The sequence below is a fragment of the Serinus canaria genome, chromosome 8 (assembly GCF_022539315.1).
Source record: "Serinus canaria isolate serCan28SL12 chromosome 8, serCan2020, whole genome shotgun sequence".
NCBI lineage: Eukaryota > Metazoa > Chordata > Aves > Passeriformes > Fringillidae > Serinus > Serinus canaria.
In genome coordinates this window covers 20,523,230-20,538,708 of record NC_066322.1, presented here as the reverse complement: position 1 = coordinate 20,538,708, position 15,479 = coordinate 20,523,230, and the positions used below count along the sequence as shown (strand labels likewise).

The 15,479-nt window shown below is 38.0% G+C and overlaps 1 protein-coding gene across 1 annotated transcript in view; it reads left to right on the top strand.

Annotated features, from left to right (window-relative positions):
- The window catches only part of VAV3 (vav guanine nucleotide exchange factor 3), a 138,705-nt gene that overhangs the window by 41,928 nt on the left and 81,298 nt on the right, over positions 1-15,479 (top strand). The window contains exons 3-8 of the mRNA XM_030226704.2: positions 5,501-5,559; positions 6,287-6,352; positions 8,651-8,759; positions 11,070-11,162; positions 11,259-11,327; positions 14,521-14,624. Coding sequence (XP_030082564.2) covers positions 5,501-5,559; positions 6,287-6,352; positions 8,651-8,759; positions 11,070-11,162; positions 11,259-11,327; positions 14,521-14,624 — 500 coding nt within the window. The remainder of the gene's footprint in view (positions 1-5,500; positions 5,560-6,286; positions 6,353-8,650; positions 8,760-11,069; positions 11,163-11,258; positions 11,328-14,520; positions 14,625-15,479) is intronic.

Below are 15,479 nucleotides of genomic sequence, written 5' to 3'. Positions count from 1 at the left end.
ACTGGCAGCATCCCACAGCTGGTGATTACCCCAGTGGAAAGTAAATTTGTGCCTTTCCTTTGGATTGCACCTATCAGTGCTCTACACCTAAAACCCAGATTTCATTGTTTGAATGAAGTAAAAATCAGGAATGTAATGGGTAATCAAAGACAGATGATGACATTTCTACTTGCTGGAGGTCTGCAGTCTGTCCTGTTCCTAAGGAGGTGTTGGTGCAGGTGCCAAGGCTGTATATTGTCTTTCACATCTTTGTGTCTGTATGGCTTTGACACTTCGGTGCATGCCAAAACAGTATTTAGTAGAGGCATATTTGCATAGCTGGCATTTGAAATTTGGTTTTTGTTTTTAAGGTCCTGTATATGAAACAGAGGTTTGCTTTTAGGTCAGGTTTTTTCTTTTCTCTCTCTCTCTTTTTTTTTTTTTTTTTTCTTCCCCCCACCCCCCTTTCTTTCCTTTCATTTTAAGGAGTTTTCATTCATTTTGCATTTTGGAAAAGCCCTCATCCTTTCTCCTTCCCTAGAGGCTTGTGGTTTGATTAAAACTAACCTGAAGCAACACAGACTACTGACACGGTACCCGAACAAGGCAGATGGAGAGAAAATGTTCAATTTAACTTATGAACATGCTTTACTTGGAATAATATGCTCATTAGATCAGCAGCTGTGTAATCATCCTGGAGTTGTCTGGCTTAATGCTTGGGGTTTTTTCCTTTTTTTTTCATCTGTTAACCAAGTTAAGTGGAAATGTAGCAGTTCCTAGAGATCTTTTGGTTCAAAAGTTAGTGATGGATTAGTGTAAAATATTAGTACATATTAATCAATATAGATATATTTCAACTGCCCCTCACCCTGCTCTGTGCCAAATAAAGTATTGATCTAGGGTTGTCCAGAGCCTGGTAAACTCGACAGTAGCAAAAAATAAACCTTCCTTAATATAAGTAATTTGAGAATATATTTATGTATCGCATTTTCACCTTGTCTCTGAGTGACAGAGACACAAAATGATGTTTCTCTTTCTTCTCCTCCTCACCAGTCTGGTGAATGAGTGAAAACAGCTTCATGAGAGCTCAGCATGTGGGCATGACTGGCAGTTCTGCCTTTTAAGTGTCCTGGAGATGTGGCATTTAAAACTGGCCTCATAAGAGCCTTCACCCCATGTTGCAGAGAATGCATAATGTTGTGTTCTCCAGAAACACTGGATTTCTGTATGCATTGGCTTTTTATTTTTCATGATCTGCCCAGAGCTCTGACTTTGACTGTGTTTTAGGAAAACACAACCTGATTTAAGTGCCTGCATGGAAGCAACTGCTTTGATGATCTAACCACAAGTGAGTCTTTCTAGGTTTTATTGGCATGAGCTATGAAACTAATGCCATCAAGATTAGCTGATGACTTAACATTTTCAGTTTTGGTAAATATCAGAAATATAAGTTGGGCATAGTTCTTAGAGCAGCTGTCAGTAGCATGGAATTATTGCTTGCTTGGTGAGACAGTGAGTTGCAAGATCATTTACTTCTGTTTCTTCTAAAAGTGGAAAAGTACTCTTAAAATGTACGCAATCTGTTCTTGAATTGCATGATTTGCATGTTCTTTTTGAAGAAACAAGATTAAAAAGAGACACCACTGAAGTACTTTAGAAAGGGACATTTTAAACTCAGACACACTGGTGCTATGGAAAGTTGTAAAATAGTCCCTCTAGTGTACTGCTGCTGTAAGCAGGCACAGGAATAATTTGATGTGATGAACTGAAGAGTACGGCTGCAGGAAATTACAAAATAATATTTTGGCAAGGCATATTCAAGTTCTTACATAAACTGGAGAGTCTGACCTATAGCTGTAAGTCAAGTCAAGCCATAATAAATATCAACCCCCACCCCCCCACACCCCCTGCAAAAAAAAAAAAATGCTGTTAGAGTTCCTAATGAAGTAAAGAGTTAATGATGTACAGTGTGAGACCATTGCTCTTGCCAGCAGTGCATGAAACATGAATGAGGAGCAGAGCCACTCACCAGGGTGTGGGCTGAGGTGTGCTTCCTCTTCCTGCGCTGTAGATTTGAATTTTGTGTCATATTTTGCATAAACTGCCTATGTGCTGAAAAACAAACTTGGATGTTCGCATCCTCTTGAAGCGAATGTGACTTTGATGTGACTTCTAAAGACCTGCTTAACCTCTGTCTCATGGTGTTGGGCAGTGCAAAGGAGCTGTACTGGGGTGGGGGCAGTATACGCATCTTCCTTTTATGCCTAGAAGCCTCTTGCTAATATCTCCCAGTGTCTGGTTCCCTACAGGCAAATCACCGAGTTATCGTGCTTTTCAGTGTGAAGGAATGTATTCGTTGTGGGATGTTTTGGAGTATAAATGTTTCTTTTTTTGTGTGTGTTGTAGCTGGCCAGAATGTCAGTTAGGAATCTTTACTAAAGACCTGTTTTTTGTTGACTGTTCCTGCTGATTGTATGTGTGCAAAGCTCTGCAGCCCTTTGTACATTGTTTGTTGCAGAGTAGCACCAGGCATGGAATCCCTGTTTTTCTGGACTTTGTACAGGCAAGGAGTGCTGCTTTTGCACTTAAACTAAGATCCAGTTAAGCCTCATTCAAAGTACAGGAGCATCTGTCAGAGTCCTTGCTTTGGAAGAGAGCTGGGCGATCATTTAGGGTTAAATGCACGAAAGGGATTAAAGCTCTGCTGAAAGGAAGAGAGCAAAGCAAAAAAAGCACAGGCAAAGTGCTAAATTGCATGTTAGGGACTTCAATGTGTATAGTACATTGTAATTTTGGAGTTCAGAATTGCACAATATTATAGGTTCCCTCATATCAACTGTTTAGGGCTTCAAACAATCACTGTTCTGAAAAACTCCTAAATCTTTCTTTTGTCAGTTATTGAAAATCAGACATTTTGCTGCATTTAAGTTAGTTTTGCTGAATGACTATTGAAATTCTGTTTATCAGACAATTCAGCCCATACATAACTACAGTCATCCCTGTGGACCCTGACATTTGGGAACTCTTAGTTGTTTCTGTAGTGTCTCAGAACCAAAGAACTGAAATTTCGAGTAGGAGAATCTTGCTTTGCCCCACCTTTTGCTGGAGCAAATACATGTACACGTATGTGATACTGAAATAGTGTGTTGACCAGAAGTGGTGATTCCACGTGTGGTTACTGGTGTAAGTTAATTCTTGACATTTTCTCAGAATTCTTTAGGGAAACCGCAACTGCCAGAAAAATGCCTCTCAGTAGATATGGTTCTGTTTCTTGGCAGTGCTGTTTTAAGCTGTGGTGTAATAGGAGTGGTTCAATGGGTAAGCATTATCTTTTATTCTGTGGACATTGAATCTGTGTTCTAATCTTGACTTGAAACTGGAATGCTTAATGGTTTCTGTTTAAGAGCAGGGAAGATTCTTGTAGTCTCCTGTTGTCTCTAGGCATACAGTTCCTTTCTCCGTCCTTTTCTCTGCTCATTTTCTGGTAAATGCCTCCCTGGCTTCCCCAGTGTGTGTGGGTGTCATTGTGGGCCTCAGTGCCCGCCCCCTCCAAGTTTTCACATCAGTTCCTGAAAAAGTTTTTCTATTCCTTTTATGTATAAATCTTGCTTTTGTTTGTGTGCATACTGATAGCTCTAAAATGTAACTTGGCAGTACACTTTAGGTATAATATTTGTTAGTTACCTACCTAAAATTCGTAATTTTATCTGTGCAGTCCTTTTTTTGCTTCTTTTTTTTTAAAAAAAAAGTTATCTTGAAGGAGTTGTAATTAGCTGTGAAGAGTAAGCCATATGTCTACTGGGTTTGATTATGCCAGATAAGTGAGAATCCCTCTAAGGAAAAGGGTCTGCGTGGGTGGAATAGTTTGCAAGAGATTTTTTGTATGCTGGGAAATATCATGTCGAAACAAGTAAGGGATATTCAGTTCACCAGACTTGCCCCTCTTTGTTTTGAGAACCATGAAGCCTCCTGTGATTTTGCCAATCCATGCCCACCCATGCATCAGGACAGATCATTTTGCCATTGAATCCCACAGCATCTTGTCTCCTGTGGCTCAGGGCTCCTTGCAGCCCTGTGCTGGGATTCTTGCAGGTGTGCAGGGGCAGGTTTTGGTCTGCTACAAAAACCAGAACTCCCCTGCATCACCCAGACTTGTTAAAGGAGTCTTTTTTCCCTTTTGGTATTTTGATTAATGTGAAATAGTTTTAAATAATTTTTGTCGTTTATTTAATCAGCTTTATTCGCAATCTCTAAAGCTATTCTAGACCATGTTGCATTTCTTCTGTTCAGAGGGGAAATATGTGCCCCTATCTTTGATTATGTTAATGGCATATTTATTTGTTTTTATTATTCTTTGCTGTAAGGCAAAACGAGATTTTTTTCATGGCATTAATTTTCACAGCAGTTTAAATGAACTCCAAATATTGCTTTCACAGGATTAATCTAACATTAATTCTTAATTTCGCTCATTTGCCTATGAATTATTATTCACTATGGAGGCTTTGTAACTTCAGTTTAAGCTCTAGTTTGTGATATTTCTCTGTGGTTTCTACTTTGTCATTCTCCTGTGTAAACATGTAATTTTCCTTCCTTTGAGAGATGCACTTTTAACTTTCTTTTATGGTCATGGTAGTCTTGTAATTAGAACTTCAAAAATAAACAACTGAAATTGTAGTGATTATTCCCAAATGCCTGTGAAATGTAGAATTGCTGTACTGAATTTTGATACCGCCAATAAGAAGCTTTTTTTGAGATTTCTCTTCAGCTTAATTTGGATTTTGATTTGCAAAGATACAGGCTGAAACTTCTGAGGAGTTCAGGGAAAACCTTGTCACTGAAGTGTGGGCATTCAGGCAGGCTGTCATTTTGGGTCATTTTCTCTCTCTAGCAAATAATCTCGCATATCTGCATATGAGTAAATAGTTATGTTGAGAGGACTGGCCAGGCAGAGTCAAATAGGGCTTGTATGAATTCAATTGCCAGCAAAACAACCCCATGTATGTGACGGTGTTTGTGTGTGTGTGTGTTCTACCGTTCCTAATGCTCCCCCTCGCTGTGTGTGTAACCTCAGCGCCTGCAGGAGATGCTCTCTTCGGATGAGGTTTTCCAGACTGCTGCGGTATTCCAAACATGAGAAGGGGTCAGGGCTCCTGTGCGGCTTTGGCCGTGGGGCCGATGGGAGGGCTCCCCTTTGGCCCCCGAGGTGGCCGAGCTCTGGCTCTGTGTCGCCGCTCCGCCTCCCAGCCGGGGCCCCGGGCTTCTGCTGCTTCGGCCTCTGGCTCCCTCTGCTGCCCAAACTCCTCCTTTCTGCAGCTACCCAAGGAACCCAAGCAGTCTTAGGACAAAATTTGATTACAAGGGCATCCAGGTCCAATAGCATATTGTGTTTAGTATGGCCAGATTTTGTCTCTGCTTATATAATTTTATGTGAGTAGTGCTGCTGATAATGAAACAATAGAGAACAAAATGTTTTATTGCTTCTGTTCTACAACTGATCTTAGTTTGTTTCCCTCTCTTGCAGGTGATAGAAACACTTTCGAAGCTTTCCCGCACTCCCATTGCACTAGGCACAGGCATTAGGTATGGTATTGCTATTGGGAATGGTGGCAGTAATGCCTCTTGGTGGGATGTTCCTTGGCAAAGCTGTTAGAGGCAGTACAGGCTGTGTCCCCCACTAAGAGCTTCTCTAGCTGTAAGCCAGAGTGCCAGGTGGGCAGCTGTGCAAGGCTCTGGATCTCTGAGGAGCTCCAGAAGGTGTGTGCTGCCTCTGTACGCTTGCTGAAGGGCCTGAGTTGTGTGTACTGCTCATGCTGAAACAGGAGGTGAACAGAGCAGGAGCAGTTATGGTGTTGCAGAACTTGTGTGATAATCGTGACACAGGGATCAGAAGTCACCTGATGCAGTGCTGATTTATGTAGAGATAAATGGGGTTTCTCTTCATTCTTACTTGTAAAAAATCAGCAAAATGACCAAGTTCGTGAGATTCTTGTTTTCAAAAAGAAACAAAAAAAGCCCTCCAACCAGATCTAACCTGAAAGTTTTGATCATTTTTTCCAGTTGAAAAATGTCAATGGTGTGTATTATTGGTGATTTAAAACAAATGTGCCCAGTAGGGTTTTATTATATTAGGTGTCAATCCACACAATGAAGTATAAATACACATATACTGCTCATCAGAGTAAGGGGGGAGCATTTAAGCACATTAGTATAGAATAATCTGTGTGAAAATTTTGGAAACCAAACAGAAATCCACTATAGGAGTAGCGCTATCTGGTGTCTGTAATTAATGCTGTTTTTCTTTCTATAGGCCCTTTCCTACAGAAGAAAGCATTGATGATGAAGATATCTACAAAGGTCTTCCTGATTTAATAGAGTATGTTTCAAATATTAATTAATATTAATCTGTTAATTAATATTAATCTGTAAATTAATTGCAGATTTTTGTCTTTCAGTTGCATGCTATTGTTAGTATTGTGTTATTGAACATATAGTTTTAATGAGAATGGGATATTTATTTAATTAGTAAATATTTTGTTAGCTATCATGCTGACCAGGAAGAATTAATTATGAAAACTTAGTTGAATTATTGTGCTACATTTGTGTATATAAAGCAGCATGTTTCACAGAGGGTGCTTGTAGCAAAGCAAATAAAGAGTGCATTTCTAAGTTACCTGTCAATACTATGAGAATGCTTTCAGAAGATTGCAATATCACTTGTAAGAAAATTGTCTTGACCTAGCAAAGAAAATGAATGTTTGGATCATAATTCAAGTGGATCTTTTCCCTAAAGTCAGTGAAATTCTTAATGTGAGTGCATTTATCTCTTCTGGGTAAGTGTTTGCAGGATTGTCAGGGTACTCTTGTGTCCTATGGCTGGGATCTCTCAAGATCCATGAGGAATCATGTTGGACAAGAGCCAGGTCAGAGCTCACTGTTCCAAGGCTCAAAGTTCACCAGCACTCCCTTTATGTTGCTTGCTGCAGTGTGGGAAAGAAGCTGCTGTTCACACCAGGGATTTGTTTCTTCAGTCCCTATAAAGAAGGGAAACCTCACTGTGATTGGCACTGCTCAATTTACCACTTTCTTTGCAAAGCTTGTCCTTGTCTCTGCAGCTGACTCACTCTCATAGATAATTGCTTTTCACTCTGTGTAGCAGACCATGCAGAAGGTAGGAGTTGCAGTCTCCTCTGAGACCCAAGTGGGCAAGAGGTGATGTCCTTATCTCTTACATGTGGTGGCATTATAACTGTTTGAAAATAATATTTCCACCAGTTCTTAAATGGGTATGTAAATTCAGCATTGTGAGACAGTCTTTCATTAAAAAAAAAGCTAACAAATCATACCAAATAAATTGATTTGTAACTCTTCTTGTGTAACAAATTATGGAAATTATTAACAGAAATTTAATAGTTGCGTGCTGTCTCAATTGTGGAGGAAGCAATTCAAGAATAAGAAACAAATGTGCCAGTGAATAATGCAAATAGCTCACATTTTTTAGTTTCCCTCAATTATCAGTAAGTATTTGAAATTGATTTAATTTTCCCTGAGTTTAAATAGCGTCTAAAGAATTTAAAATTAATTTAAGTCTTTTTGTCAGAAAGAACTGTAGTAGTTCAATGTTCCTATCCTTACTCTGCCTTTTTGCCAGCTTTTGTTCCCTGGAGTAGAGGTGGTAGAATGGAGTGTGTTCTGCATCTGACAACTGCCAGTGTTTAAAGTGGAGTGCCAGCACACCATCACTGCTGGTGGGAGCTGAAATGCTGGACTGACCTGTTGGTTTTTACTCTGAAGGATTTCAGTGTTGTTTTCCAACAGCATAAACCGCAAAATTGTCTGCATATCTGAGCCAGTTTCTATACTGTTATTGTGACTTGACCGCTTTCAATATCTTTTAGAGTTTTTTGTAGACTTACCCTAAGGAATAGGAGTGAGAGATATTATAGGCTTGACAGAGTCCTAGCACAAAGCAGGTAATACTCTAGCAGGGCTGACTGCAATGAAGCTGAATTAGCTGAGGGCAGAGTTGAGCTCTGACTTGCTGCTGTATTTCTGTGGTTTGGGTAATTGGAGGGAATCACTTGCGCGTGCTTGGTTTTGTTGAACTGTCTGATTTTCAGTTTGGTTGGTTCCTTTGTTCATTTTTGTGTAACTGAAGGTTGTGTGAGATGATCCAGATTCTGGTTCATGATGTGGAGGTACCGTACCTCAGTGCTGGCTCTGCAGTCTTTGGTGTATTTTACCCTGGCTCATCCTTTTTCAGACAGGGAGAAGACCTGTAACAGTCTCACATCCCAGTGCAGTGGGATGCCAGGCAGTATGGAGCTCCTCTTCACTGGATGTGGTGGGGAAAAGGTCAAGGAGAAGAGGGTAGCTGGATTGTAGCTTGTGACAAAACTGTCCTGAGGTGTTGCTTTTGCTGCTGGTTTAGTTCCCATGTGGTTCTAAATTAATTAGTCTTCAGTATTGTGTTGATTTTGCAAAATTTATTTTAAATTAATTGAGAAAATAAAATTAATTAATGGACTTAATTTCCCTTAATGAGTTATTTTCATTAGATATTATATTAATTATTCTGTTTGTTTACTCTAGAACCTTATCCTATGAGTAGTCCCTTGCAGAGCTGGTGGTACTTTCTGTGCTGCACAGTTTTTTTCTTGTCTTGTCTTTTCAGTGAAACTGGTGTTGAGGAAGATGAGGAGTTGTATGATTGTGTCTATGGAGAAGATGAAGGTGGGGAAGTTTATGAAGACCTAATGAAAGATGAAGCAGCACAGCAACCTGTATGTTTTCCAGTTCCTAGCTGCTTTGGAACAAGAGCAGTTAACTTTTTGAAAGTTGAAATGACATCTTTATAAATAGTTTCACTAACACTCCTGCTCGGCTGCATCCAGAGTTCTCATGAGCAGAGCATTATCTTCTGTGTGAGACTTTGCAGGCTTTTTGGGTAAAGGGGAAAGCATTAACTATAGTAAGCTTAAAAAAAAAAAAAAGGGATTTTTAAATGAAATACAGTAATTACTTTGATAGTTTTGAGTAGTAAAATTTACCAGCTATTTAAAGAGCAGTTAATTGAATTGCTTACTTGAAAGTGTCCTACCTTCAAATTTGTTATAATTTTGTGAAATTATTGTGTGTAATATTATTTCAGCCATAGTTTGGGTAACTAGCCTAATAAGGACAACTGAGAATTTTTCAAACTAACGAATTTCCTGTTTATTCAGCCATTTAGGTTTTGTTGATCCATAGGTTGTCATTATGATGCAAAGTAAACTATTCCACTAAGTTTTTTCTAGGAGTAGCTGAACTCCACAGGCAGCTTTTCTTCTATACTGGTATCACACATTATTTTTTATTTCCTCTTTCCTTTTGTTTATTGCACTCAAATTCTAGATGTTTGCAGTGTGGATAGAAAAATTGATATGTCAGTTTCTGCCAAAAGTGTCTGTGTTAGGTGAGCACAAAACTGAAAGTGAATGGTTTTAACTGGAATGCCAGGATTTGTTTTCATTGCTCAGTAAGTACTGATAAACAACAAACGCCCAAATTTTGCAAATGGATATAAACTATTTTATACAGTACAGCATGTACTGTAATGGGGCAACTTCTGTAATGGGGCAAATACTGCAAACATTTGGGGCAGCATTGAGCTAAAGGTAAAAAATAGCTGAAAGTCTAAATAATTTCAAATTCTAATACTTTATAGAAATTAGCTACCTACAGTTAACTGTGACAGCGTCTCCTTCCCTGTACAAAAGAATCTGGGAATAGATTTGAGATGAGGGTGACCAGGACGATGCTCACAAAGCAGAATTCTTCTGATAAGACTGCATTTTTGCAAAATGGTTACTTGTGTCTGCATCTGATAAAGACAGAACCTTACTGTTCATTGTGGGAAAATGAAGAACTGCACAAATTGGATTTTCAAGCGTAGTTTCTGAAATGTAAAAATTTCAATCTAGAAATTATGCTATTCCTGAGGAGAAAAGTCTTTTGTTCAAAAGCTAAAAGTAATTTTTCCAAATGGAAAGAACTAGAGTGCTAAATTTCTGCTCCTGACTCTCTCTGTATTTGAATAACATCTAGTCATCTGGGCTGTGTGCAGCATAGGAATTCTCTACATTGGATGAAAATAAGTAAGGTAGAACCAGGGATATGCTGGAGGGTGTTGCAAATTGATAAATAGGCTTCAGAAAGTATGTTGTAGTTCTGTTGCTTGTTGAGATACTGCTTCTTGTTGGAGAAAACATTTTGGATTAGTTACTGCTTCTAACTGCAAAAGCCTATCCAGTTACTGTGTCAAACCTCCATGCTGACCTCTGATATCTCCAGAGCTTCTGTGCCTTGCTTGACATGAACGGTTCCATATAATCTTCCAGTTATTTACTCTTTTATTTGAAATAGGGTTTTATTGAAGCTGTAATGCTGTAAATCCTATCTTGGGTAAGACTGCTTGTAAACTATTTTTATAGAGTCATGTAATTACTGATAATTACTTCCATGTCCTATGAGTCTGGTGGTTTACATGGAAAAATCCAGGGTCTTGTTGGAGACACGCAGATTCATATGCAATGGTTGAACTTTGAGGTCACTGCACTTCCTGATCTGAGGACATACTCCTGTTGAGTCTGAAGAAAAAGCTCCCCTTGAGAAATAAAAGGGGAAAAACTGTAAATAAGTCCAAGGATTAGTCTGAATCCAATACTTATGGCAATGCCAAGTTGCTTGCGTGGTTTAGCCCTATTAAGTTTAATAAAATTCTAACTGCTGCGTATTTTAAATGAGGTTTCTCAGTCTGGATGTAAATTAAATGTGACCTTGTATTTCAGCTTCCATAGTACATGCTGATGCTTCAGTGTTTTATGTCTAAACATTAATTTTTCATAATATTACTTAGATTTTGATTTTACTCAAGTCATCAGCTAATTGAACATTAAAATATTCTTGGTTATTTCTGTCATCTTTGGAGGCTGCAGTACTTGGAGAATTTCAGGAAGCAGTTATCCTAATTGTGTAATTCTAAACAAATAAAACCATTTGTTATCCATTAGGTGCCTGTTAATGACTTAAACTTGACTCCGTTGTAATTGCAGAAATGTCCTGAAAATGACATAAGAAGCTGTTGTCTTGCTGAAATAAAGCAAACTGAAGAGAAGTACACTGAAACCCTGGAATCGATTGAGAAAGTAAGATGCTGCTTACAGACTTGTAACATGCATTTTTATAGCAGTCTAGAAGATAGAATTACAATAGCCAATGTATATATAATTTTTTTCTTTCAGTTTTTCATGGTGCCATTGAAAAGGTTTCTGTCAGCATCAGAGTTTGATACTGTTTTCATCAACATTCCTGTGAGTAATTACATGTTTAATGAACAGACATGAAGTTCATAGCTGATTGTGATATATTGCTATTATGTGTTACTGCACAAAATTATTATTTGAAATACAATGCATGGTGTGTTTATGGGGATATTAGTTCATTAAAAAAGATGTGCACTACCAATTAATTTTTTTTCTGTTTGTGGGAATAAGATTAGCTAAATAGCATTAGCATGTGAGATAGTGAATTGTTATAAACTGCAGTATTTTTGATCTTTAAAAGCTAATAATTTCTAGAAATGGACTATCTTCTAATAAATGCTAATATTTTAATGATGGTACAAAGTTGTGACTACTAAGTTACCTATCACTGTGTACTGACTATCTGTAGGTGCTCTGCAAATCCGTGTAACTGCCCTGGCTCTTACATCATTGAATACGCTTGCAAGTTAATGTAACTCAGTTTTGGACTTGGAATCTGGTGCTGGAAAGGATAAAAAAATCCTCTGTGAACTATCTAGGAAACTTCCTATTTGACTGAAACAATAGTGGTTCCTGTGATTGCTACTTTGTGTCATTTATTTTCAGCTTAATCAAAACAGTATGGCAATTTACATGTATTTTTAGTTGATAAGAGATCATCATGTCTAACTTTAAAGGAAGACATCAGAAATGGTCTGAAGCCTTTCTCAATACAGAAAAATGAAAGCAATGCTCTTTTATGAGGCCTTTGTAAAGAACGAGTCCCCGGAGTGTGGCCCATGCTATATTTTACAAGCTATTATTGCTTGTAAAATATCACCTCTGGTTTGGCCGTACCTGGCATGTCCAACAGGCTCTCAGGTTACAGGAGGAGGTGTTGGGGATTTTTTTCTATTCTGTGAGAACCGGGCTGGTCTGTTAAAATGTTTTGCTGTTCCAGCATCATCCTGATAGAAGGTAAGTTCTGACAGTTATTATGTGGATGATACCTGACCCCTTGCCATATTTTTTCCCTCAGTGAAGTTTTCACTCTGCCTCTTGATTGCTGTCATGTCCTCCACTTTGAATATTAGTTCAAAACACTGTCACAGATATCAGTAACTAACTTGTCTTCTTGAATTACATCAGCTCCCCACAGAGATCCCTTTGCTTTTGAAAACAAATCTATATTCTGTTCTGCATTAGTATTTCCTACTCATTGCAAATAAAGCCATGATGTGCCCTATATGTAAACCTCTTTCCTAAGGTTCTGTGTGCCCAGGCATATTGACTTTTGTTGAAAGACATAATTCCAGTCAATGAAAACACTGCACAAGGGTACAGAAAGGCTTGAATGCTTTAAGCACAAGCAGGGAGGTCACCCCACTCACTACCAGTTAAGGGATTGCATGGGATCACAGAAGATTAAAAAGAACAAAACCTGTGTATTTTAGACTAGGGAGACACATAGTAAGCTTATGTTTGGGTTGTTTTATTTTGCTTTTTGTTACCAGCATTCAGTATTCTACTGTTAGAAGAAGCTGTTTATTCTCAACTCCAGGAGCATTTCATAGGCATCCAATACCCTTAAAAGAAATACAGGACCTGTCTAAGCCAAAAATATTTGCAAACGCTTTGTCTGCTCAGACCTTGTCTGTGTGGCAGTTCCTCAGCAGGAAGGCTGGAGGGCAGTGGAAGCTTGTTTTAAACTAAAAATAGCTGTTACACAGAGCTCTGCAGCAAAGTGAGATGTAAGAGCAAGTGCTGTATTCTCAGAACAGAATGGATTTTCTTCTGTTAAGGGGTTGTGATGAAGGATTGTTTCCTTAGAGTGATGTTATATTCCTTAAATAGATGCTAAAAGATGCTTGCTGGATCAACTGCTGATATCAAAATACTTCATTTTGGAGGAAAAAACCCAATTACCCCAAATTTCTCACCAGTCTAAAGAGAGTGCCTTTCATTGGCAGTCATATTTCTAAGTTCTGTTCTTTAAAGTGAATGTATGGCTCCATATTTGCATCTGTAAATGTCTGTCTATATATGCAGTTGTATGTACATCAGTGTGTGCACCCATATATAAATGCACTTAGATGTGCATGCCTGTGAATTATATATATATATGGACATAGAGAGAGAAAGAGAGATTCAAGTATGTGTAACAGATACTGAAGTGTTGGAATCTTCATTAACTTCAAATGATGTTAACATCAGTTTTAAACTGAACTTGATTTGAATTAGAGATGGAAACCCAAAAAGACCCATTATCCCCTTAGAATTAAGCTATTTTTCAGGGCTATTGCTTAGCTGAGTCCATGTGTGCTCCTTAGAAAAAGTGCTCCTGTTCCAAATACATTAATTGGGAAGCATTTCTGTAATAATGTCTGTGTACTGCAGCTTAAGATTCTGAGGATAAGGCCATACAGTTGCTAGCAACTAAATTTGATCTGTTTGAAGATTCTGCACCCTCATCAGTGATGTGATTGACCTTGTATGTACTGTTAGTTTTCATCAGTGTGAAGTGAAATGTTTTAATTCATAAATCAATGTTGAATATTATTTCTGTAGTGTATAATTTCTTGAATTAAGTAATATTCAGTGGCTTGCTCTGTTAATCAGTCCTGTTTTTCATTCCAATGGTCTATATACTAGAGTTACCCAGATTTCAAAACTTCTTAACCTTAACCTTCTTAATTCTCTGACAGTGTCCATACAATGTTTAAGCTGAGGCAGTCTCCTATAGTTTATGTATGATGGTGTATAAGCAAGGAGAGTTGCAACAGTAATCAAAGAGCAAATATTTCTGCAATATTTTCTCTCAGTCATTAGCTGTGTGCATTATTGGGAAACTCATTATGATTGCAGTTAATTTAGCATTAGGACATCACTAATTGACCAATGTAATGTACAGAACTAATTTTTCACAGCTCAGGGACAAGAATCATTACTTCAGCTTGTCACTAAAGCATTTACTTGACTTGCTTAATTTTAAAATTATCATTATAAAATAAAGGTGAATTAACAGTGCACATTCCAAGCTAGAATAAATTAGTCTCTAATAGGTAGTTCTTGGAGTTTAGTTTTTCTTGCTGCACTACAGGGAAGATGTGCCAAACCTTGAAATTAGATTCTACTCTCAAATAATCTGTTTTTTAATTTATTGAAATTATTGGGTCTAACATAAAATCATTTATTTTTATACTCAAAGATTTAGCCTGTTTTGTTTTACAAAGCTTTTCCTCTCCCCATTACTGTTTTTAAGGATTTGGTGAGAATTCACAGGAATCTTACACAGGACATCAACGATTCCATTGTTAACAAAAATGATCAGAACCTATATCAAATTTTTATTAACTACAAGGAAAGGTAAGATTTTAGCTTTCTTACTAATTGTGCTGATATGTGTTCAGTTGGGTATTTTACTGTATTTTTATTTAATGAATATTTCTGGAACAGGATTAAGTTCACAGTAAGTAACATTATCAAGCTAGTTTTTGTGTTTTGAGCCTGGAAGTCAAAATGCAGCCTATTGTTTTATGAACCCTCACTCTTGTTAGCCCAGCTTTGGCAATATTTTTACTTAGGTAACAAATATATTTTTAAGGAAACTTAAATTTTGCACAGCACATTTTGCATATAATACCAGATATTTTTAGCATGTATTAGCATTGTTTAAGAGATTAAAGAAAGGATACTTATTAGGGATATTTCAGATTAAAGAAAACAGAAGAGGTCATAACTGGAAAGAATGTAAAAGAGAAGAGACTATGGTCTTGCTTTACCCTGAGTCAGAGGTGTGATAGTAAAGCAAACACCCTTTGCCTTCAAGCTTTGAAAAGCAGCCAAGCTGATAACAGGATAGCTGTGGCAACATGCCATACCCTGTGGGCTAATTGCCAATTTTTTACCCACCTTTTCATATTGTTCCTTCTGCCAGCACTGAACAGCTGTTGGACTCTACAGAAGAATTTATGAGCCTGTGGTACTTGGCTGAAAACACTTGTTCTGTTGGCTGCATTGCTGACCTACCTTAAAGTAACCTTTGGGATTTGGTTAAAAATTAAGTCCTTCTGGGAACAGAGTCAGAGAGACTTGAGGGAGATAACTGGGTTTGCTTCAGGGTGAAGGAGGATTATTGCAGTAATAATTGGTGTGTGAGAACTTGGACAGCAGCATCCCAAGAATGTTAGATGGGACAGTTCCAAGGGAGGAGGGTGTCCC